Raw genomic sequence first — 24,260 nt, 5'->3', positions numbered from 1 at the left:
CTATGTACAAAGATGCTTTATAGAATTCACGACTTCATGCAATAGTTTAGACTGGCAAGATCTGCCACATCCAAGATGGTAAATACACTGACGTATCCCAGCAACGTTCCAAAGTGATCAATGACACATGTATGGATACTCAACATATTATTGCAGGATTCGTTACTGTGCAGGAAAATTTTTTGGATTGCGTCATCATCGCTTGCTTCAATGACGTCTTTATGCATTGGATATAACTATTCACGGGGGATATACGTTTCTACACAAAATAGCACAAAACCATCACCCATACAAACAATTCACAAACAAGCAGAGTTACTGAACATAGTTTTCATTCAAATACTTGCCGTCGTCAGGCAGTGAGCTGCGCATGTTGGGTTGTTGTCAAATGCACTTAGCAACTGCGCACACGTGTTTACCGTAATGCTTAGTGCTGCAGCACACTTATATTTGACACACGTCAGTGAGTGTGACGAGGGAATGTAAATTCCAAATCGGAGAGGTCCTTCATTGGGAAATGCAGTCACCTGTTACTGTTACACTGCAATTATAGAAACCAGGAATACGTTAACAACACACTATTGTGCAGGCCAAAATGATTATTTACAAGATAAAATGAATATAATTAAAAAAAAAACAATCCATTTGCTCGCCAGAGAATTTAAATACTAATGAGTCACTTCAGTGATCTCATTCAGGTTTTTCAGAAGATTCAGAACATCACTCAAAAGATCTTAATGTGCATGGTGAAAAACGCACTCCGGCGAGCATCATGACGCAGATGGATCACGTGGTTGAGGCTATAAATGAGCAGAACAGAGGAGTCACGGAGCCAAATATTAGCACGCTCTTTCACACACGGATAGAACATTTTACAAAAACAATGGAAATTGGGAGCATATCTACTGGTGCAAAGACACCCCAGCAATTCTGCGCATGCTCTTCTCCGGATAGCTCCCAGCTCATTGACAGCAGAGACGCGCAGAGTTCTTGGTCCTCCAAAGTCCTATTGGCGTACAAAAACGCATCGCAAAACCTCAATTCGTCGGGGATCAAAGTAGGTTTGGGGATACTTAAAGTAGCCACGTCTCAGTGGCGGCAGGACAAGAAGACGCGCCCGGGCGCAACCACGAGACAGCCGACTAACTGTGAGATGTGCAAGAGTTCTCCACTAGACCAGCTGGCAGCTTTGCTTCTTCATTGCCAAATGCGGCGACGGCAAATAGGTCAAGAACCCCGACATGAGCATTCATTCTCTACCAAGCCTCAAAACTCTAAACGCATCGTGGTTCTTGGTGCGCCAAGAGTCGGCAAGACCTCCATCCTGCGGCGGTACTTGCGAGATGGATTCGTGGAGGAGTACCAGCCCACGTCTGAGGATTTTGTCCGAAAACTGTTCCGCATACGCGGCGAAACTTACCAAATTGATGTTTTAGATGCATCCGGGGAGAGGGACTTCCCAGCCAAGCGGCGATTGTCTATCCTTACTGGTGCGTATATTATTTATCATATTGCGCGTCGTATTTCCCCATTAAGGCACTCATACATGGAAAAAATCAGCCTCAAAAGTGAATTCTGAAATTTCGTGTCAATTTACTCACAATTTGAGCCTGTTTAAACATTTGCAGGAGGCTATTCTGTTGTATGAATGACAACAGGTGTTTTTGAAGGTGATCTTGAAGAGCATTTTAACGCTCTGCCAGTCACAGCAGGTTGCTGTCTCCGAGAGATGGAATGAAATATTTCTAATGAATAAATAAACATTTTCAGACAAATGATAAGTGACAATTCCTCACAGCAGCCATGATAATCTCTCATTTGATTGCTATGCTGTAATGTACCCTGTGCCAAAAATCAATTGGATAGGTACTGCCTTTGTTTTTTTTACATTCTTTGTTTAATATATTGAGTGAACACAATGCCAAGCAAACAAATTGCCATTTGAATTTGACACCCATGATGAAAAGTGTAAATTACTAATTGAAAGTAATAAATCCATATTGTTGTTTCTACAGGGGACATTTTTTTGCTTGTCTTCAGCGTGAATGACAGAAGCTCCTTTGAAGAAGTGTGCGCTCTCAGACGGGAGATCCTGGCAGCCAAATCCAAACTAACTAAAGTCCCACACAATTTTACTCAGCAGAAGCTCCCCTTAGTGGTCTGCGCTAATAAAGTCGATCTCCAGGAAGGTGAGAGGGAAGTCTCCCGTGTAGAGGTTCTCCGTGCTCTCGGTGAAAACTGCGCCTACTTTGAAACCTCAGCAAAGGACAGCACCAATTTGGAGAAAGTATTTGAGGCTTTGGCAAAGCGAGGCGGGCTTCCGGCTGAAACTGGACCGTCACAACACCGCAAATTGTCACTCCATTCATATCAAGCCATGCGCACCGGTCACCTTCCAGTCCAACTGATGGGGGACGATGACGCCTGCGGCTTGCTGTACCCGCTGGCCAGTAGGCCGAGCTTCAGCGCTGAGCTACGACAAGTCACTGGACCACAAAGTGCACACAAGACTGGCAAAACGAAAGAAAGATGTCAGATACAGTGAAAGACCAAACACAGTTAAAAAAAAAAAAAACATCCTCTGACATGAAAAACTTTATTCCTGACGTTATGCAGAAAGTGTTTTCTCGGTTGCACGTCACATGAAATTAGAATAAATCTTGAGTTTTTCTCAGTTTTGAAGAAGTCTTTTATTTTCCTTTCAACTCATTCTTTGTGTGTCTCTGTGTTTGTATGTGTTAGGATTTGTACAGAGTAGTCAACTCGTCGCCTTATTTGTTTTGTCGACCTATATCCAAATGTCACAATAGGATCACAGCATGAAGCTCAAGATGCAATAATCGTCATGATATTGTAGGGAGGTTGCCCGTATAGTAAAAAAGCTCAACTTAGTGAATAAAAACAAAATAAAAAAAATCACTATGTCTAATCAGCAGATAGAGACAATGTTGTGTTTTAGGACATAAAACAGCAGTGACAAAGAAATAGGATTGTCCAGTCATTTAATTGTCTTGTGTTCCTCGAGCCACTCTTAACCAGTATGCAATTAAATCTTAGTCAAGTTAACTGCTCGACTCTGACATCTTTGGTGTGATGTCGACTTGACGCTAATCATGATTTTTTTGTTCTATTTTTTTCCCTTGAGGAAGATTTGGAGCAGCTTGCAGCAACCAATCAGTCTGCGTAATGGAATTAATCACGTTAATTGATTTTAATTGTAAAATTCATACAACAATTAATCCCAACCCCCATGATTATCACGGCCCGTCGTATTCAAGAGATCTAAATAAATAAATAATAGTAATAGCAGCTGCATTCATGGAAACATAAAAATGCGTTGACTGGTTTCAGCCATTCATTTTAATAGTCGGTGATCTTTAGGTATATAAGAGACACATATTGTGCCTAGAGTAAGGTTGGAGTGCACACTTTAGTGTCAATTATGTACTCACAGACAAAACCACACGCATTTGAACAGGTGAACAGTCATCTGTAAACAATGAGAAGTCACACTGTGTGCTCCCATAGTGGGGTCGGAAATGCACAAGGTACACAGTTTGCGAATATGCAGCATCAAGTTTCACTGATTGATGCCGCATATGGCAAACTCAGATACTCAGAGAAATTCACGCTCAGTTCAGTCTTGTATTATATTTCATTGATGGAAAAAGAAAAACGAGGATAACGATGCTTGGACTGTGCCTATGTGCAGTATTACGTAAGATCTGTCCTGTTTTCTAATTTTTTAACTTTTTAGTTGAAGCTGTTGTGATTTTCCGCCCTGCTACCATGCAGCTATCCATCTATCAATCCGTCTGTCCATCCGGCCGTCCGTCCATCCGTCCGGCCGTCCATATGTCCGTCTGCGTGTACCATTAGATTTTTTTTTGCAATAAAAATAGCTATTGATTTTATTGAAAAAATATGGCTTTCTGCTGAAATAATGCAAGTCTTTCTATGATTCTTTGAGCAATGACATTTTGCCTTTTCCTTTTTTTTAACTGTTTTGATTTTGTTGAGCTCATCAGTGTGTTCTATCTATTAAAGAATGTAATACTGCTGGATTATCAATGCCCATGTTTAATGATATAATTCTTATAACGCAATATATTTTGTCATAAAAATTCTGTTTCTAAATATTGTGTTGATTGCTTCTGGGTGCGAACCTTGCTCAGCATTTAAATATATACTTGTATCACAGACATAGCACAGATGGATCATAACCTTAACCGCTCTTTAGTCAGTATGACATCAGACATCTGATGGAAATGTTAGCATCATTGTGAGGGCGTTGTGTTTGTCAACAGTCCATTCAGTCCTTAGTTCACAGCAGCTGGGAGATATCATTCAACACAGATATGTGGACAACTAGTCACGCAAGTATATGAAAGGGCAAGTCAATCAGAAGCAAAGAACAAGCACATACGTAAACAAATAAGCCTGCCACCTGTCAGTGTCCAACACACTCATCTTATCTTATTAATTACTGCTTGTGGTCAATGTGTGTTTGCTATACTGCTTGATTGTACTCATACTAATTTCCAATTGCTTTTTTTGTTGTACAATTATGTGCAATGTGTGTTTGTTATACGACATGGTTGTACTAATACTAATTTCCAATTGCTTTTGTTTATTGTAGAATGATGTGCATTTTCTTAGTTAACTAGGTCAAATTAAAGATGCTGATGATGCTGTTGCATATTACTGGGAGTGTTGATTGTAATCAGTAGCACAAATAAATACAAAACCTAATTGGGTTTTGCAACAAAACTGTACGAGAAACAAATCTACTTTAGAGCTGCTTTTAGTGAGAATTTTCCTTTTCAGTCATCGACTGTATTGGAAACAAATAATTTGGATTTTACAAGCCTCGGGCATCCCCTAATATTAAAAGTTGAATTTGAATGAAATGATGCTTTCTAAGGTGACTGGAAACTGGGGAGACTGACACAAAAATGAGAAAAAAATCTGTGTTACAAGATCATGTAATTTTTGTGTATTGTATATTACACTTTGCATGAGAACGGCATAGAATTCTAAAGTATGATGAACCATAGACTTTCCCAGTAGAAATGTCGTTGCAACGAGAAAGCGCTATCTCAGAAAGGTCTATGAAAAGAACAAATTCCCAGCTGAGTGGGAATTCTCCTGATGCCCTAGAGGGGCCACTCCAGGCTTGACTGAAGATATTATAATGTCTGGCTTTTGAGGGGAGGGGAAGTCACCAAAGGAAGGATGTGATGTCTTCTCCCTCCCCTCTCAACAAACCAGCTCAGCAAAAGGACAAGTCAAATCAACTAATGTTAATTAGTTGAAGAGGAGGAGTGCTGGTCATGTGTTTACTTTTATAATATCAAAACATGGAAGTTGTGTTGATTCTCCAACCCTCTTAGGTTATACAGAGCGCGCTAGACTGCTAATGTAGGGATTCAGTCTCAAATTGAATTTAAAGACAATACAAGGAAATAGGAAGCCCCTGTGCTGATCCCGGGCTTCCAGAAGTTTGCCAGTCAAACAAACGGGCAAAGCTGGCTTGATCTCAATTCAAATTTGGAGGAAGATTGGCTCACTGGAAATTAAACTTAAAGTAATGGCAGAAGGTAAGACAAAGATTTGATCAGAAATAACAGATTGATTGTGTGACGGTTAACTGCCCTTTCTGCCGTACTTTGAATATGATAATCAAGACAGAAACAGAAATTTGAACAATGATGAATAATGCATTTCCCTTGGTGTGTCTACATGATTATCTGACCTTTCAGCAATACCGTTGCGAGAAAAGAAGCAGAAAACGCTACCTCGAGCCGATGGGTGTGGTCTGCATAACGTTGATGGTATGCTTATTCTATATCCTTATCCTTTGTCTTTATGATTATTGTGAGTCCCAAGTTGGTCAACCAATTTCTTCAAGTTAAATACTCAAATATTAATGTTGCCTGTTGCTTTCCAGGCTGTACAATGTACTCGCAATCATTGTAGCGTAGAAGATTGAATAGAATAACTTCACACTATCTTAGATATATTTTGACACTAACGAGTTGTGTTTATTAAAACTACACTGACCAGCCACATCATTGACCACTTGCACAATCTAACGAGCAGTGTCAAATATTTCACTTTTTGAGGCATTACAGTCTTTATATTGAGTCACACAGTTGGAGAAGTATTAAAGTAAAATCTTATTAAATTCTAACTGTTCAGTAAAATGATAGAAATATATCACTCTCGTTTTACAGATGGTCATAATGTATGTATATTATTTTATTATTTTATATTATATATATATTTTTTTGGCTCTGTGTCATACTTTTTGGACCTAATTCTTTTGTTGCAGTTATACAGAGAAACAAAAATCACAGTCAGACTTGTATGACAAAACCGAATTGAAAAATATGGTCAGGCCTAATGACCGAATCGTGATCTCCTTTACAGCTGTTGATCTGCCTGGAGGGCTTCGAATCGTCCTAGTGGGGAAGACTGGATCTGGGAAGAGCGCAACAGGAAACACCATACTTGGCCGAGCTGCCTTCAGAGAGGATCCGAGCCCGGTGTCGGTGACCAAACACTGTGAGACGCAGAGCGGGGAAGTGGATGGCACTGCGGTGCAGGTCATTGACACGCCGGGCCTGTTTGACACGGCCATCACGGAGGAAGAATTAAAGTCAAGAATTGAAGAATGTGTCAAGATGTCGGTGCCGGGCCCTCACGCCTTCCTACTCGTGATCAGGCTCGGCGTGAGGTTCACCGAGGAGGAGAGAAATGCTGTGAAGTGGATCCAGGATAACTTTGGCGATGATGCATCCATGTACACCATCATGCTATTTACATGCAAAGACCAGGCCAAAGCTGACAACGCCTTAAAGGAGTGCAAGGAGCTGCGTAGACTCTCCATCACGTTCGGACGCAGATATCACGCCTTCAACAACAACGACGCAGATGATCGAGTCCAGGTCAAAGAGCTTGTTACCATGATCAAGGAAATGATACAAGACAACGGCGGGAAACATTACACAAACGAAATGTACGAGAAAGCCCAAAGCAAGCTCAGAGAGGAAGAAGAACGGAAGAAACAAGAGGAGGAAGAGAAGAAGGAGGAGGAGAGAAAAGTGTGGGATGCGGAGAGGGAGAGGCAAGAGAGAGAGAAGGAAAAGAAGAAAAAGTCGAAAGGAAGGAACATCCGTGTGGCCTCAGCGGCCGCCGTGGTGCTGGTGTTGGCTGGCATGGTGATCGCGGTGGGGGCCGAGACCACCGTGGCGCTGGCGCTTGGAGCGCCTACTCTACTCTTGGGAGTTTTATGTGGCTTAGCTGCTCTTTGGTTTTGGAAAGGAATTAGATGCAAAGCTAAATCAGATTTTCCAATATAGAAGGAGGTCAGTGCCAAGGACATGATGCACCATATTCAGCATGCAGTATTTGTTTTGACTGTAAATGAGTGAAGTATGTTATTTCGGCATCATCCATTTACAGAATTAAATCCTTTTCACCGAACTACGCAACGACCTCGGGATACGAACTCTCATTTAAACTGTGAACGCTATGATAATCCTCACCTTTAAGTTCGAGCATGAATCTAAATAAATGAACCACATTACAGCAGCTTTATTCAAGTGTCACAACTGTGCTAAATAATCATTTTAGTCGTATCCTTTATTGAAGCAGTCATGTGCTGTAGTTAGAAACATTACAAGCTCGCTTCCCTTAAGGAAATGAAAGACAATGGCTAATGTCTGTCGGCCGACATTTGTATTTAAGACTGAGAGGGGAAACATCCTGAGGAGTAACCTCACAATATACGTCACTCAAACACAAAACATAAGAATGCAGGAAAAAGATTGGATTCCTGGGAGAGAGACCACTGAGACTACTCTGACCTTTTTCGTGACTTCAATGAGTGGGCAACAAGAGGTCACAGAATTTATCCATCACATGAGGGCCAACAGAACGTGTAACATGAATTTTGCCTTTACAAAGATAATATTGTTGATGTTATTGACATTGTCAGAAAAATATTTACAGTATTTTAAAGGCATATGATTTTTTTTTTTGGTTGTAGTGTTTCTTCCTGGTAGGGTAAGTAGAAGTAAAACGCCTGCCACAGTTTGGCTTTAGCCACAGGTACTTCTAATCAACTGAGCTGGCAAGTAAATGAGGTCAAGGCTGATAAAAGCACCAGTTGTTTAAACTGTGGCATGCTCTCTACTTTCTGGACCTGAATTTGAAACTTCGGGCCATATATTTTGACCCGCTTATTTCTTTGAGAGGTGAACAACCACAACTTTGATTATGAACTTTGCAAGATTACCATTCTTCTTCTTTTTAACATCGTGCTTAATTTTACAAAAAGCTTTTCAAGACAAGTCAGGAAAATAAAATGAATTTAGCACAACAAATACTTTATCTTCAGACAAATGACATAACGGGTAGCCATCATTGGGATTTTCTTCTGAAGCATGCGTCTCTAACAAAGTCTCCTTGTGTTGTCATTTGTGGAATAACTTTCTGCGTGTGAGTATTAAGTATGCAGTATGACACACTGCAGCCCTCCTACACTCTTCAGCACGAGGCCTGCGCAAATAATCTGGCCAGTCATAAGAGAAGAGTCAAAGACTGTGAGGACACTCACATTTGACCCAACCAAAACGGTAAGAAACTTGCATTTACTAGATTAATACATTTTAGAAAAGAGATTGGTTTGCTATTTTTTATCAAGTAACTTGACTCTACAAATGTTTAGTTTATTTTTATTTGTCTTAACACTTCGTACTGTTTCGAACATACTGACTCATAGGAGCGATTGGTGATAGTAAAGCAATGATAGGGCACTACTGTAATAACGAGGAGACAAGGGTTGGAAATTTGGAGAGAAAAAGAGTATAATTTTTATCTGACCCTAAATCCCTGCCAGAAAACCGTAGAGAAGTTATCAATCCCATTGTTCCTGATGTCAACTCGATCCTGTTTTTAGCAACCGAGAGACATACAGGCTTTGTTGTTGATGGCTGTGATTTGGAGCATAATCTTTTCAGTACTCACATGCAATTTTTGAAGTTTGATTTTAAACGGGCAATACATGTTATCTCTGCAGATCACTGTATTGAAGAAGTGGACTCATCTGGGTGTCTTTTGACAGTCACACATCTTTCCAGGACTTCTTCACGCTAAGGCTTCCTAGGGAGTTTTGTATGAGAGTTCTTTCAAAGTGAGACCTTGGTTTTTTTCCAGCAAAGATGGCGTCGACGAGTCTTCAGCTGCTGGGTTTGGTGTTAGCAGTGCTCGGCTGGGTGTGTGGGATTCTGGTGTGCGCGGCGCCTCTGTGGCGCGTGTCCGCCTTCGTGGGTGGGGAACTGGTGATCGCCCAGGTGATGTGGGAAGGACTGTGGATGAACTGCCTATCTCAGACCACAGGCCAGATCCAGTGTAAGACGTACGACTCAACGCTGGCTCTGCCCACGTCCATTCAAGCCGCACGGAGCCTCACTGTCCTCTCTCTGCTCCTCTGCATTCTGGCCCTCCTACTCGGGGTGATGGGGGCAAAGTGCACCCACTGCCTTGGTGATGCTAACCAAGCGCTCAAGGATCGACTGACCAGGCTCGCAGGGGTGCTCTTCATTGTGGCTGGTTTGGCTTTCTTGATTCCCATATGTTGGACCGCCTATGCAGTCATCAGGGACTTTTACGATCCAAATGTTGCAGCACCTCTAAAGAGAGAGCTGGGACCAGCGCTCTATCTGGGCTGGGTGGCCAGTGTGCTTCTGTTGCTAGGGGGCGTGCTACTGCACGTTGGTTCTTCTCCAAAAGGAAGAGGAGGACTGCCTGTTAGAAGAGCACCAAAAGACAACCCACATTCGGGGGCAGCGGGATCAGAAGCAAAGCCACAGGAAAAAGCTTATGTCTAAGAGGTGTTTTATTTTATCGGATGTACCAGCTGTTTGAATTTTGACCGTCATATGTTTTGCATAAATCACATCAGGATAAAAAAATAAATTCATAAATTGTTTTATTTGAGAGAATGAGGGTGGTAATTGCTGTGCTGTTTACTAATGTGTGTAGCATAAAGTGCATTTGTCAAATTTCACTCAGCCTCTGCATGTGTGTAATGGTGACTTGAGTGGGTAGACAGCACACAGAGGTTTATTGTCCGTGGAAGTGTGTTTGTGCATGTGTGTTCATGTCAGAGCGCGAGAAAATGAAAGAGTGAGAGAAAATACTGTTTTTTTTTAATCGCGATTTTTTTATTCAGGGTGAAGCAGTCGAATTGTCATTACTTTAAATTATTTTTTAGGCTTATTTTCACTCGTCATTATTTTCCTTAAATTGTGGAATTATTTTTTTGAAATCGGGTGCTTTTAATATCATTTTTTAGTTGACACAATGAAAGTGTCATTTACAAATGTAGATTTGAGCTATATTCCTTTAACAGAAATAATTCTGAGTTTTTAAAAATTTTTTCATATTATGTATTAAATGTAATAAATATGTTTTGTTGGAATACATCATTTAATCAATTTATTAATTTATCTAACATAAAATAATATTATACAAAGGGACTGTTTAAATGTTTTTCTTTTCACAACTAATGTCCGTGCATCAGTGGACCCGTATATACAGGAGTCCACATAGATGCAGTATGTATTTACCCGTTTGAAATCCAATATTAGCAGTGTGTTCTTCATTTGTTGTTTGTGCACCACAGATTATATCACTAAAAATTAGCACCTAATAAAACATGTACAAACATATCTGTGTGAGTCCGCAGTGATTTTGAATAGTTCTGAAAACAACAAAAGTGTTATTATTGCACCACTGCATATTTTTATTTATGAGGAACGGTGTTATTTTGTCACATAAAAGCAGGCTGACAAAGACCGAACAAATATACAATATAATTTATGCACATCTGAATTTGAACAAGGAATAATAAATTACTGTAATTATCAATTGCGTCACACGAGGGCAGCAGACACCAAAGCTGAGCTCTCCAATTGAACTTGATGAAATAACTTCATCACTACAGGATTGTGCACAGAAAATAGCAATGCCAAACATTGATGCACAGGTTAACTGGGAGGACTGAGCAGGCTATAGAGCTAGTATGGTACACGGGAGAAGTTGGGGATGAACGACCTATAATAAGAGACGAAACCAACCGACTAACTACCCCCGGAACTTGACTTTGAACAGCTCACATTTCTTTGGAGTCAGTTTAACACCATGCTGTTTATAACGCTGGAAGACAAGGCATTAGCATCATTTAAACTCTAAAGCGAAATACTATCAAACCAGCAAAGAATTTGATCAGAGAGACCAATATCAGTACATTTCTTTGTGCGTAATATGCAAAATGCTTGAGATAGTCTATGTAAAGGGCTCCAGAGTTTTTCAAGCGGATCATGTTTCTAACTTTTACAGCTGCAATCATTGTCATGTTCTTTTCCTTTAAATATATCTAGTAATGACGTATTTATGTATTGTTGTAAGCAGGGGTGTAGCCAGATATTTTTCAGTGGGGTGGCCAGAGTGAAATGCCTCACTGAGGGGGCCTCTCGCCATACATGTGCGGACTATGTCTATTACCACTCAGCTGTGAAGATTTATCATTTTAATGATGCACAACCTTTTAGTACACGTTGGCTATTTTACACAAACCCATATTAAAGTTACTCTATTTAAGGATGTCTGGCATGTCTGAGTATAGGTTGAACATCTCTGACAATGCAGAGCACAAGGTCTTTAGCTGAGAAGTACCGTTTTTTTTCATGTATAATGCGCAAAATGGAACTAATTTATTGTCCTAAAACCTGGGGTGCGCATTATACATCGGTACAAAAAAAAAGAATTATTATTATTTTTATTTTTTAAAATCCGGATATCATACGGAGGCCACCATTACAGATGCGCTTTCTTCTCTGCTGTTCACTTCAAACACGCTCCATACGAACACAATGCTCTCATATCAGACGCTTGCTAGATCACCTGCTCGTTTGCTGTCACAATGTACCCGACACAAATCCGAAACATTTCTTCGCTATTGAGTATGCTAGCGCATGCGCAGTGATACTGACCGGCAGAATAACATCCGGTTGTTCCCAAAGATGATCTGTTTTCTGAAATAATTTTACGTTCACGGACTTAAGTAGGAGTCAAAATTTGGGTGCGTATTATACATGGGTACAGGCTTTTTCCCAGCATCAACATGCCATTTCTAGGGTGCGTATTATACATGGGGGCGCATTATACATGGAAAAAAACGGTATGATATCATGGTTTGGACCTTGGGGAGCCCTCTTAAAGAGACATTGCACACAAACGGTAGCCCACGGCAGGGTGGAGGGCATGCCCCTTTAAGATTCTCAACACAAGACCGTGAAGTGTGTGACAAGTGGCATGGGCCTACGTGCGTGCATGCGCGTGTTTGCATGTGTGTGTGTGTCCAGCGAGGTCTTTGGCACGACTGTCAAGGGGAGGGTCGGCAGCTCCAGCGTCCACGCTGTCAATTGGCTGCTCCTCCCCTCTGGATTTCAGCTGCTTCCTGGATCGCTGCACACCAGTAATGTGCCCTGCATGCACGCTCACTCTCGCTGTACGGCTCCATAAATGTGACAGGAGTGTGCGCGGTACATCTGGAGCCAAAGTGCACAATGTTTGAAGATTAACGAGGTTATCGGCGGGTCCGTGGACGTGCACCTCCTACTACCACCACTATTACCAGTGGTAGCGCAGAGTCCATCCAAGCGGACTGACGGGGAAGCAACGAAGGCTGCCACCGCTGTAGCTGCACCGTGAAGGACGCAGCCATGACCGAGAAACGGATGTCGCGGTGGTATTTCGGCGGCTTGGCGTCCTGCGGAGCCGCCTGCTGCACGCATCCTCTGGATCTCCTCAAGGTGAGGTTTTAGGTTGACCCCCTTTTCGTGGGGTGAAGGCCTTGCCACAGCCTGCAGCTATTTTCAACGACAATCATGATTTACAGCATTCACTCTCTAATCTGTAGATAGTTGACGCGAGGGATGCACAGTGTGTAAAGCGATCGGGTTTACTGTAACTAGTCTGTCATAGTGCACTTGGCTAAACGATCATAGGTGTCGTGCAGGTGGTAACACAAGAATAACAATAACAATAGTAATGGCAGACTGATTCACAAAATGGCCCAGGAAAAGACATGCAATGCTTGTTTTTCTCATGTGATGTGGGTGAATATTTATGCTGCAGGAATTACTATTAAGTGGACCTGTGGTATTGTATGACAAATCTACCTTTTAACAACATAATACAGTCTGAGTCTGAATATGAAATGTAAGAGGAGTTTGATTTGTTGATCGAAATCTTTATTTTGAACAGTGAGATGATAGTAAACAAACCAAACAAACAAACAAAAAAATCTAGTCAAATTGCATGTGTAATGGTGAGCCTGTTTACCGCTACAAAAATAAATATTGTTGAATAAATACTTGTCAATCAAAGCTGTGCATTATCTTTGTAATTTATTGTAACCTATTGATATGTCTTGAGTTTTTTTATGCAATATATGGGGATTTGAGTCATTACTTGTGTTAAGTTTTTAACTAGGCTCATGACTTTTTGTTTTTACATTTATTTATTTATTTATTTATTTATTCATTTATTTATTTATTGCGCCACTTTTCATGAACTTTTGGGAATACTTAAAATATTTAGGGAAATGCCAAAAGAGCAGCATTAGCCTTAATCGGTGTGACTCATTTACTGAGATCATTTATGTGATCCGCAAGTATTCTCTAAAATCTTGAATCCTAAATTGATAGCAGTTTTATCATTCGTGCCTAATTGATTGATTGCTACATATGATCAATTACTGTATATCTATGCTGCTTCTTATGTATTGCCCTTGGGCAAATTACCAGAGTGCACACGACATAGCAAAGGCTGCATCTCACGACCTTGACAACACTAACTGGCCCCTGGGGGTGGGGGTGGTCATGTGAGGTGTAATTATTGACATGAGGCACATAATCACTAACGTTTTGTGAAGAGGCCTAATGTGGTCACTTGTCTTTTCACTGGAATTTGCTCTATGTTCGACTCTGGAACATGAGCAAAGCTGCATTATACGCGAGTTATTTTATTCAACAGCTTTGTGCAAGAATTGTTTATTTGTCATCTGTTGCGCACTGTTATCCATTTAGTTTTATGGAGGCAGTCACGTTGCATATTAAGACTGCAAGAGACGGAAGAAGAAGAGTTAAACCAAATCTGCTTCGTCAACTTTTACTTGTCTGGTCCCTGGCCATCTTTTTCCGGCATTCTTCCAAAGTGCAGGGAGGTTTCGTTTCACTTTGCCAACTTCTGAAAACCAATCAGAGGACAGTGGGTTTGCAGGGAGGAGGGGGGCATTTAAAGAGACATGGGCTTTTTGCAGCATGTTAAAAGTTGTTCTGAGAAAAAAAAATAGCAGTTGTAGGGCAAAAGTAACTGTTACATTTGTGACACAGTGAAGTGTAGTTAAGCAGTTAGAGTTATAGACCAGGAGAGTAATGTGTTTCGGCTGCTCAAAGTAAATATACACTTCACAGGAGAAAGTATTTATCTTGGATGGAATACACACCACATGCTGTGTTTTATTGATGTAGTAAAGGCACATGCACTCGGATTCTATTTTAGTAAAGAGCCCTATTCAGTGTTTCTATCTATTATACCCACAAATACAAAACGTGCAATTTCCAATCTTAAAAAGATATAATGACTTTTCATTTCAATCTGACTTGGTTTAAATATGTGCAGAATTTAGATCTATCCGAGATGACCATTATGATTGTCAGCGGTACTGCTGTAAAGGCTCAGAGGACTGCAAACAGAAATTCCGTTAGCAGGACAAAGGTCACATTGCGAAATTGCTGACCCCCTCAGGACATCCTCTTTAGAAAATTATGTTACGTTACTCTGAAGTTGTTACCACATTCTCTTTTATTAGGTAACCTAGTTTGCTCATGATATGATGTCAAATGGTTTGTGGTCTGTGAAAGCTCCTTTGTCTGGGAGGGAAGTCAAGACAAGGTGGTGATAACAACTGGAACTAGTTTTTAATTTCAAGTTAATCATGCGTTGTGTGTGTGTTGTTTGCAGGTGCACCTCCAAACACAACAGGAAGTAAAGAAGAGAATGTTTGGCATGGCTGTCCATGTGGTGAAGAACAATGGGGTGCTTGCTCTTTACAATGGCCTTTCTGCCTCCCTTTGCAGACAGGTGCGCTATGTGCATGTTATTGACAAGTGTTTCCTTGGTGTCATATACAATCCAATTGATTTGATGAATGAACAACCACTTACAAGCTACTTCATTAGCTTCATTTGCACAAGCTGAAATGGTCCGGCGCAGTTTCTCAACCATCAATTCTGGCTCCCCTTAAGACCATGTTCCTACTCAGGATAATGCCTGGACAATTATGTCAAGACAGAATTCCTCTGCCTTTAATTTAATTAAATAAACCCTCTTTTTAATGTAACTATCCTATTTAAAATGGAAATTTTAGTTAGTAGGCGGCGCACTGGTTAGCACGCCCGCCTCGCAGTGGTCCGATTCCAGTTCCGACCTTCCTGTGTGGAGTTTGCAATGTTCTTCACGTGCCTGTGTGGATTTTCTCCGGGTATTTCGGTTAGCTCCCACATTAGAAAAACATGTATGGTAGGCCAATTGAACACGCCAAATTGCCTGAAGGTGTGTGTTCAAATGGTTAGAAAGAATGTAAAAATCTCAAATTAGTCATACTCTCAATAGATGCAAATCTTATGGTTAAATTTGCATTACTTTTGGATGTCCTAGATCAAGCGCATATTTTGCATTAGAAAAATACTTGAAAGAAAACTCCTTTAAAGAGACATTTCACAAAACATGGATACGCACATGTCAATTATGTACCTTATGCCGTCTAGTGGAAGAGGGCATAGAACCAGTAGATGAACAAAGCCACACGGATGTAAATAAATCATTTTCAAACCAGTGAAAATGTTTAAGTGTTGCATCTCATGTACCCCTTTAAAAGAAAAGAATTTCCTTTTTTTGTTGTTGATTTGTATCTTAAGCTCTCATTTGTTTCATCCTCTCCTGCTCAGATGTCCTATTCGCTGACCAGATTTGCCATCTATGAGTCTGTAAGGGACATGCTTGGAAACAAAAGCCAGGGCCCCATGCCTTTCTACCAAAAAGTCATGTTGGGAGCATTTGGAGGTCTGTGCATGCACCCCCACTCCTATGCTACATTCAGTAATACCGTACAACAATCAACTAACAACATATCGTACCTTAAAAGGTTTTACTGGGGGCTTCGTTGGCACGCCAGCAGACATGGTGAATGTCAGGTAACATGCCATGACCACACTTAGCTTTAAAGTAAAGTTTGGTCATTTATTTCTAAGCATGTTTGTTTTCAGGATGCAAAATGACATGAAACTACCAGCTGAACTCAGGAGAAAGTAAGTGATGCAAATTGTCACCAAAGTATGAAATGACCTAATGTTCAACCTCCATGTGCACCTAAATGCGCTTTCTTCCATTAGCTACAAACATGCCATCGATGGGCTCTTCAGAGTCTTCAGAGAAGGTAAGATCACGGATAACGAGTGCTGCGACTGCAAAACCAAACATGATCGTTTCTGACCTGAGCTATCTCTCAGAGGGTGTGAGGAAGCTCTTCTCAGGTGCCACCATGGCGTCCAGCAGAGGAGCCTTAGTCACCGTGGGACAGGCAAGTCCAGTTATTTACTGTGCAGTCCAATTTATGCATCCCCTTGGCATCTTTGAAATTCATGTTTAATTTATTTTGTCCAACTAATTAAAACGCTAAACAAATGGAATTGAAGTCATTTAAAGGCACATTCATGCATTATTGTTAAATCAATATTTAAAATGAATTGAGAAGTGGATGAAATGGTGCCATATAAATATTAATGAGTAGTGAATGGAGCAATCAGCAAGAGCGTCACGTTTGTCTGCATTATAGTGTACGTTCAAATGAAAGAGTGAAGGCTCTGAATTTACCATGAACTACCAAGGGCTGCTGTTGAAGCAAAACCATTGCCAGGTGCAAGAGTGTTGGTGTACGCAAGAAGTGGCATGTTCGTGTCTCTATTTGTGTCGGATGTGTCTTATTCTTTATGATGGTGTCTACACATCTACATTTGCATTGCCCTAACAAATTACTACCAGGGCCCCTTATATTCATAAAGATTCTGAGAATCGTCTTGGAGAGCTCTTAAAGGTTCCTAGCAAGGAGCTTCAGCTTCTGAGTCTAAGAACATTCGAGGAGATTTTTATTTGACTTTTGAGGCCGAGATAATTACAGTATGTGGCTGTCAGTCTGCGACTCAGATGTGAGATGATACAGAACCGATGAGTTATTTCACTAACCTTTTCTCCACCCATTAGTTGGCATGTTATGACCAGGCCAAGCAGCTTGTGTTGGGAACGGGAATGCTGGGAGATAACATGTTCACACACTTCCTCTCCAGCTTCATTGCCGTAAGTGTCGGGCTAATCAAATGCGTTGATCACCATGTACTCAAAGTGTATCTGAGAGTGTGCGCTTTGGTGTTTCCATGTGTGCAGGGAGGCTGTGCAACGTTCCTTTGTCAGCCTCTTGACGTTCTTAAGACTCGACTCATGAACTCAAAAGGAGAGTATACTGTGAGTGGCCACTTCCTCTTCATTCTCATCCAGTAATTTTAAACTGATCTAACCAGTGTTGGTTTACTTTCAGGGGGTACGGCATTGCTTACAAGAAACTGCCACGTTGGGTCCCCTGGCATTTTATAAGGTAGTGCTGACACTTTTGTTTAAAAATAACCGGACTCAGCAGTATTGTTGTTACTTTTTCCTCTGTAAACTGCACTGTAAAGTGATCTGCTGACATTGTGTGTCAGGGCCTTGTTCCAGCAGGGATCCGCTTGATTCCTCATACAGTGCTCACATTCATGTTCCTGGAGCAACTGAAAAAGAACTTTGGGATTCGGATTGTCTCCTGATGGGAAAGTGCGACCGGCCAGTGTTGAACCACTCTGCTGTGAACTTCAGAAGAACGGAAAAGCCATGGTGGCCTGGGCATGCTGCGTCCTCTTGCTCTACCTCGACCTTACGTCATGGCGTGAAGCTGAGTGTTTGCACATTTTGAGGGATAAATACTGGAACCAGCTATTTCTGAAAAATGAAAATTCAAAGGTATGCTGTCAGGAATATTGGAATAGCCTGCTAGCATAAGATAAGAGAAACATGTCCTGTATGATTTCAGGTATATGATGTGGTTTTAATTTCAATTATTTTTATTTTTTCTAAATTTTAGTTCCAAGACTCAGTTGATGACATCTTCATGAAACTAATAGACTTTCTTGTGACTTAAACAAATTTCTAATGCCATCATTTGGATTTAGATGAATTATATTCATCCATTTTTGTTGGGCAGGTGATGAAAAGCATGCTGATAATAGACTGCTGTTGTAATAGTTTATGCCAGGAAAACAAACGAGTGCCAAATTAGGTCAACACACAGTATTGCCACATAAATAGCATATATATTGTTAACAAATACAACTGAAGTTCATACGTGTAGTCAGATATGTGATTGTATACTATTCATTCCCAGCCGTACTGACCAAATATCCTTTATTTTACATGAGCCTATTGTTTGGTATTGTACTTGATTTAGAACTGGAAGTCAAGTAGTAGTCTATCCAGCTTTGTGGCTTTATTCCATCAACCTGTAAATAATTCAGTCCAATTGGACCATGCCTCATTAACATCACATGATATTATAGTAATGGTACATTTGGTAAACCCCCAAACCTGACTTTTAAATCGAAAAATGAAAGAACCCTTTAATGCAAATGTTGTATAGCGGTGGTTGTATGCCTGTCAATTTAATGACTTGAGATCCGATCATTTTTGAGAGCTGAACTTTATTGAAATACGGATTAGACATGACCTAAATTGCTCGACCCTTGAACTTTTTGGGAAATGTAAGTGTTGCTGGTTAAAAGAGAACAATAGTTTTATATGTGATAAATGGGCGTGAAAATGTGCCCGTTTGTTCGCCTAGATGAGAATCCTTGTCATGTTGCCTTACTTTGTATGTCCGCCAGGGGACAGTATGACATTGTGCGATTAGCGTCACACCCATCATCAGCTTTGCTTATTTTTTTTTGTAAAAGCCACCAGATTGACTTGTGCTGCATGTCCTGGGTAATGTGACCTAAAGATCAGCCTCTCTAACCCAACTGTATGAACACACAACTGTTGCCTTCTGTGTTGTTTATGCATTCTTATTGCAAATATGTGATCAACTTTTTAATTAAAACACTAATGATAAGTGAGGTTTCAACGTAATATTTATGTAGTATATCTAATTTAGCATATTCTATGTATGCCTTTTATGAATCAACTGCTGAAGCCCAGCAAAATACACTTAAGGAAAACGGTACCCTAATGCGTAGCAGTACCCTCAATGGTAGAAAGATCATACAGTGCATGTAAATGGTTCTGTTCCAAAGGCCAGATGAACATAAAGCATCCGTCGCATGCAGGTACATTGTTAATACAGGTATAGTAAATCAGGGTGGCCGCATGGATGTACTGAACTAACTGGAGCTTATTTGTGTGGAATAACTTGAACTCGGGGGTCAAACATATTTAAACTGGTGTGCACAGTACAAAGTGTAAAAAAGGAGCAAAGTTGCGCGGCTGTTTAGAAAGGAAAACCTTTATTTTGACATGTCTAACCAGGAATTTTTTTACTCATCTTGGTTGCAATGACAAATAATGCACCCTACCTTTTATTTTGAAGGTAGTAGCCGGGAATCCTCTTAAATGTCTTGCCTGCTCTGACAGATATCGTATTCGAGTGCAACGCGCCAAGACTCTTCATCAAACCCTCTGCAACATTTGCGAGTGCATTACCAGAAAAAGCGTTTCAAGACACTGAAATAGAGCTCAGAAGAGTTAATTTAATAACGACACAGGTCAGTCAGTTCTTTCTTTCTTTCTTTCTTTCTTTCTTTCTTTCTTTCTTTCTTTCTTTCTTTCTTTCTTTCTTTCTTTCTTTCTTTCTTTCTTTCTTTCTTTCTTTCTTTCTTTCTTTCTTTCTTTCTTTCTTTCTTTCTTTCTTTCTTTCTTTCTTTCTTTCTCTCTTTCTCTCTTTCTCTCTTTCTCTCTTTCTCTCTTTCTCTCTTTCTCTCTTTCTTTCTCTCTTTCTCTCTTTCTCTCTTTCTCTCTTTCTCTCTTTCTCTCTTTCTCTCTTTCTTTCTCTCTTTCTCTCTTTCTTTTTTTTTTTTTTACTCCTGCACTTGGTGATGCGTCTTGGTTGCGTGCCTCGGACTGCGCCTGGTGTGTGATGGACCTCTGGAGGTGTCTGTGTCCCCGGGGTGCAAGAGGACACCAGCAAGCTTAGGTAAGAAAAAGTCTTATTTTTCATTGAACATTTACATTTTGTGTATGTTTTTAATGGGACCGAATGTAGGCTACTAAAATGGAATAGATCACTTTCCTTGGTCTGATTAAAACTTTGTCTAATGCAAGTCCACATGGCGAAGGTTATTGCTTCACGAGTGGTATTGTTGCTATTATAACAGATTGCGGGTTGCCTCGCATTACTGTACAGTTGATAATGAAATAAATACCCTTTTGTTCAATGCCGATCATCATGTGATCATAAGACGATCTATTTGATCATGCAATTCCTTTTGCTTTTCTTTTCCTCAAGCAGGACTTGATTTGGGCAGAGTGGTTATCATTATTTATTTTTGTTGTCATGACAACATTAATATAAATTATAAATTGTCATCACATGGGGAAAGACGTTTTTAATAACCTTGTCCAAAGAGGTTTTGTTGTTACCCACATGACAACAACCGGCCTTTCTGCCAGTCTGCAGGATTGTGCAAAAACCGCTGCGTTCCACTCAAGTTTTTTTTGCCAGAAACGCACGCACGCACGCACTCGCTTGGAACTTATTGGTGTATACGAGTCTTAAAAATAGGCGCAAAGTGCACCAATTGTCTAATGTTCATAATGTCTTGCTAAAGTTAAAAGCTAAGTTTTTGATGGAATTTTATTGATCCATAAGCAGACAGGGGCAGAGAGTGGTGACAAAAGGCAAGCGAGTGATTGCTCCTTTGATCTCTGAGTCTATTAATGTTTGAACCAACTTCGGTTGTCAGCAGAGCCTATCTATCAGCCTGATACGAGCTGTGGGACACATCTCCGTCTCATTTCTACCACAGATTTATAATGATGATGATTAATAATACATCTAATTTATGAAGCACCTTTTATCGAAAAGAAAATCTCAAAGTGCCCCAGAGGGCTTTTTTTCCGCAGACTGCAGGCAAGAATGATTTTTTTTTTTTTTTTGCAGATACACACAGCTTGACGCAGACAAAAACAGGGTATTTTGCGCTGTTGTGGGAATGAACACAGATGTCTCAATTTTCCGCCACACAGAACAGCACATGTCCTTCCCTTTGAAGTGTGTAGTGTGTAGGATGCTCAGTAGTCCTTGACATGGCAGAAGGCAGAAACGGATTTGCTAATGCTCTGTCTGCTGTCAATTGTACTCCACAGTGTCCATTTCTTCGAAATACATTTTTTTTTTTTTTAAATTTGCTGCTTTTCTATCACCTATTGAGTGAAATTACTTTGGCATATATACATACTTGCTGAGTGAAGGGTGGGAGGGCGAATGAAAGCCACACTTTCGCTTCTTTATTGAATAGGTCAGTCACTCTGTGCTTAATACTAATAGGAGAAATGGTATTTCTTTTTCAGATCATTTCAATGGGAAATAGTGAATTAATATAAAAGTTAAACTTATTTATCAAGGTAGTATTCTATGGTGACATGAACGTTAAAGTACTAACATAGCACAGGAGATGAGTGAATAGCCAAGGTCGGTCCATTGTAGCAGCTCTTTAACTCTATCATATCCTCACTGAATATTCTCTATTTCTATTGTACATGCCTGATGTCACGGTCCACTGCTGAATAGTCGGTAATCACTCCTGGTGTTATTTGATCTTCCCGCTGTGAAATACCTGACGTGATATGTGTGATATGATATAACTCATGATTGAAAGCTGCAACATCTGCTCTTGTCAGAATATCGATAAGCAGTTTGACGATTACTGCTAGTCACTTCAGACATACTACTGTTCAAGCATAACAGAATATGCTCCACTATTGTACTTGCCAGTTCGAAAAAAAAAAAGAAACACAGTACAACACGCAATTGCACTCGAAAATGTTGTTGTAGTTCTTGCTGATTGAAAGCTGATTGTTTTGGGGGTTTTTTTTGCAGCGGCTTCGCAGCCTTGCTGATGTGTTTGGAATGTGAAACCGACTCATGTGAAAGCTTGTCCTGAATATTTCATATCTGTTTTCTTTGTCTGATCTTCCATTTGATCTGCTTCTGTTCTTTATTCATTAGTGTGTTCCGGTTCTGCTTGACTGATCATGCATGAGCACTCTTGTCACGCCTCTCTTACGCAAAGTCACTATATCATTGACAAGCGCGCAGTGTTAATGCTGGTTAAAGTGTTTATTTCATTGTTCCTGAGTTGTTGCTTGTTTACACTTAGCCATGATGAGCTTGATCTAGTCAATGATGGTCTAGTGGTGCCCATAATCAACATTGCTACGTTTCCCATCCCGTGATGGTGTGAATGTGAGTGAAAAAGGTTGTCTTTTTCTATATGTGCCTGTTGCCTGACTGGCAACCAGGTCAGCGCGTAAGCAGCGTCCGCCTTTTGCCTGAAGTCAGCTGGCGCAGCATCTCGTGACCCTGAATGGGATGAACAGTATGGAGGACGGATGAATACATTTGTTGCACATGCAGTATTAGGATTGCAGGTTGGATTCCTTCCTTTTCTCCATTATTCTCGCTTTAGAAAAACAACTTTTTAGTGACAAGTACAGTAAAGAGGCGTGCTATGCTCGTGTGTGTATGTTCAATGCATGCGTGGTGAGAGAAGGTCTGCGCTACAAACAGAATTGTTTATTTAATCAACACAGACTGAGACTGGCCTTTGACGCATGTTGTCTCCCTCACACGCGCGTGCATGCATGTATGCACAGTTGCACACACATGAACACACGCACGCACGCACACACACACGCACACCCACGCACACACACACACACGTGTCTCTTCATGACAAAATCACATTAATAATGTTCCTCCTAGTCCAAAGCTGATGTCACTAATTTGTCTGTAAATGACCACAGGGAAAAGGAAGTCATGTTTGCCCGTTGCCGTGCAGCAAAGAGAAAGAGACTTGCAGGATATATATTTTTTCCACACTAGTGAAATTGAGGTGCATTTTCATATCTCTATATATAGTTATGTAAATCTGTGCCCAGGCAATCGCTGAAATTCATAATTTTACACGAGCAGAAAACTGATAGAAAAGAAGCCGCAGCTCATTCAAGTCATTCACTTCCCTTATTAACAATTTTTTTTTATGGTTTACAGTGTTTAATTTTTTTTGATAGCAATGACATTCATGAGGCACATTCCATGTTAGATATTAACATATTTTACACTTGCTTGGCGATCTAGAATTGTACTTGTGAGCACATTTGAGTCTGCAACATAATCTCATCTTGCAACATTATGCAATTAAAAAGGGTATTTAAATCCTACAAATGACTATTTATAGCTTGTGCTTGACCCCATGTTGAGGATTACGTTACTTTCTTGCAAACGTTATCGGAATGACAACAGTTCACTTGTTGAGTCTGCTTAATGCTCTCAACCACTGCTCCGTTTGCCCTCTGGAATATGCAAATTAATACCGACCTGGAAAATGTTGTAGCACGAGTTCATGACAGCACATTCTGTTATAATGTAGTCAAGGCGGTCCATGTTAATGTGTTATGATGTTTGCGCATGTGTTACACGTTGTTTGTTTGCCAAAATTGTTACTACTCCACACAAATCTAATCCTCATTGTGCTCGCCAACGCCTCTGCCTGCCAGTGAAATGGAAAAGCTGGAAAATCTCTGTCACATTCATGATGCACCTGCGTCATCTGTCACCTCATCTCACCTCTCTTTGCATCCAAGTCTCTCATGTGTCCTCTTCGCTCCATAGTCGTGATCATCTTTGCTGCCTGATGAGGAATGGCGTTATTCACATTTCCCCTTTGCTCGAAATGAACCATCTTTCTGTCCTCCACTACATTTCTCAGTTTCTCCCATTTTTCTGATGGCTCCTTTTCAAATCACCTCTTTTCTTTATTCCTCAA

General features: G+C 40.5%; 5 protein-coding genes across 8 annotated transcripts in view; all 5 read left to right on the top strand.

The window, feature by feature from the left end:
* The first annotated feature begins 823 nt into the window (after positions 1-823).
* Positions 824-2,601, top strand: LOC133150839 (GTP-binding protein Rhes-like). The gene is made up of 2 exons (XM_061273399.1): positions 824-1,490; positions 2,016-2,601. Exons 1-2 carry the CDS (start codon positions 884-886, stop codon positions 2,543-2,545), a joined length of 1,137 nt encoding a protein of 378 aa, XP_061129383.1. The 5' UTR covers positions 824-883; the 3' UTR covers positions 2,546-2,601.
* A 2,669-nt stretch (positions 2,602-5,270) lies between these two features.
* Positions 5,271-7,602, top strand: LOC133150842 (GTPase IMAP family member 4-like). The gene is made up of 3 exons (XM_061273406.1): positions 5,271-5,600; positions 5,763-5,834; positions 6,433-7,602. The coding sequence occupies exons 1-3, from the start codon at positions 5,591-5,593 to the stop codon at positions 7,362-7,364; spliced, it is 1,014 nt and encodes a 337-aa protein (XP_061129390.1). The 5' UTR covers positions 5,271-5,590; the 3' UTR covers positions 7,365-7,602.
* A 146-nt stretch (positions 7,603-7,748) lies between these two features.
* On the top strand, positions 7,749-10,739 carry LOC133150849 (claudin-9-like). Its single transcript, XM_061273415.1, has 2 exons — positions 7,749-8,642; positions 9,086-10,739. Exon 2 carries the CDS (start codon positions 9,228-9,230, stop codon positions 9,894-9,896), a length of 669 nt encoding a protein of 222 aa, XP_061129399.1. The 5' UTR covers positions 7,749-8,642; positions 9,086-9,227; the 3' UTR covers positions 9,897-10,739.
* A 1,638-nt stretch (positions 10,740-12,377) lies between these two features.
* On the top strand, positions 12,378-19,330 carry slc25a10b (solute carrier family 25 member 10b). Its single transcript, XM_061274586.1, has 11 exons — positions 12,378-12,884; positions 15,100-15,219; positions 16,086-16,200; positions 16,283-16,331; positions 16,404-16,445; positions 16,530-16,573; positions 16,647-16,717; positions 17,398-17,490; positions 17,578-17,655; positions 17,729-17,785; positions 17,892-19,330. The coding sequence occupies exons 1-11, from the start codon at positions 12,795-12,797 to the stop codon at positions 17,991-17,993; spliced, it is 861 nt and encodes a 286-aa protein (XP_061130570.1). The 5' UTR covers positions 12,378-12,794; the 3' UTR covers positions 17,994-19,330.
* gcgrb (glucagon receptor b) overlaps positions 18,048-24,260 on the top strand; it is a 26,309-nt gene continuing 20,096 nt past the window's right edge. For all 4 annotated transcript variants that reach the window (XM_061274585.1, XM_061274583.1, XM_061274584.1 and 1 more), the window contains exons 1-2: positions 18,048-18,186; positions 19,849-20,407. The gene's annotated coding sequence lies outside the window, so the exon portion shown is untranslated. The remainder of the gene's footprint in view (positions 18,187-19,848; positions 20,408-24,260) is intronic.

This window comes from Syngnathus typhle, linkage group LG3 (assembly GCF_033458585.1).
Source record: "Syngnathus typhle isolate RoL2023-S1 ecotype Sweden linkage group LG3, RoL_Styp_1.0, whole genome shotgun sequence".
Taxonomy (NCBI): domain Eukaryota; kingdom Metazoa; phylum Chordata; class Actinopteri; order Syngnathiformes; family Syngnathidae; genus Syngnathus; species Syngnathus typhle.
Note: the sequence above shows the minus strand (reverse complement) of the source record. Positions and strands in the feature narration are given on the sequence as shown.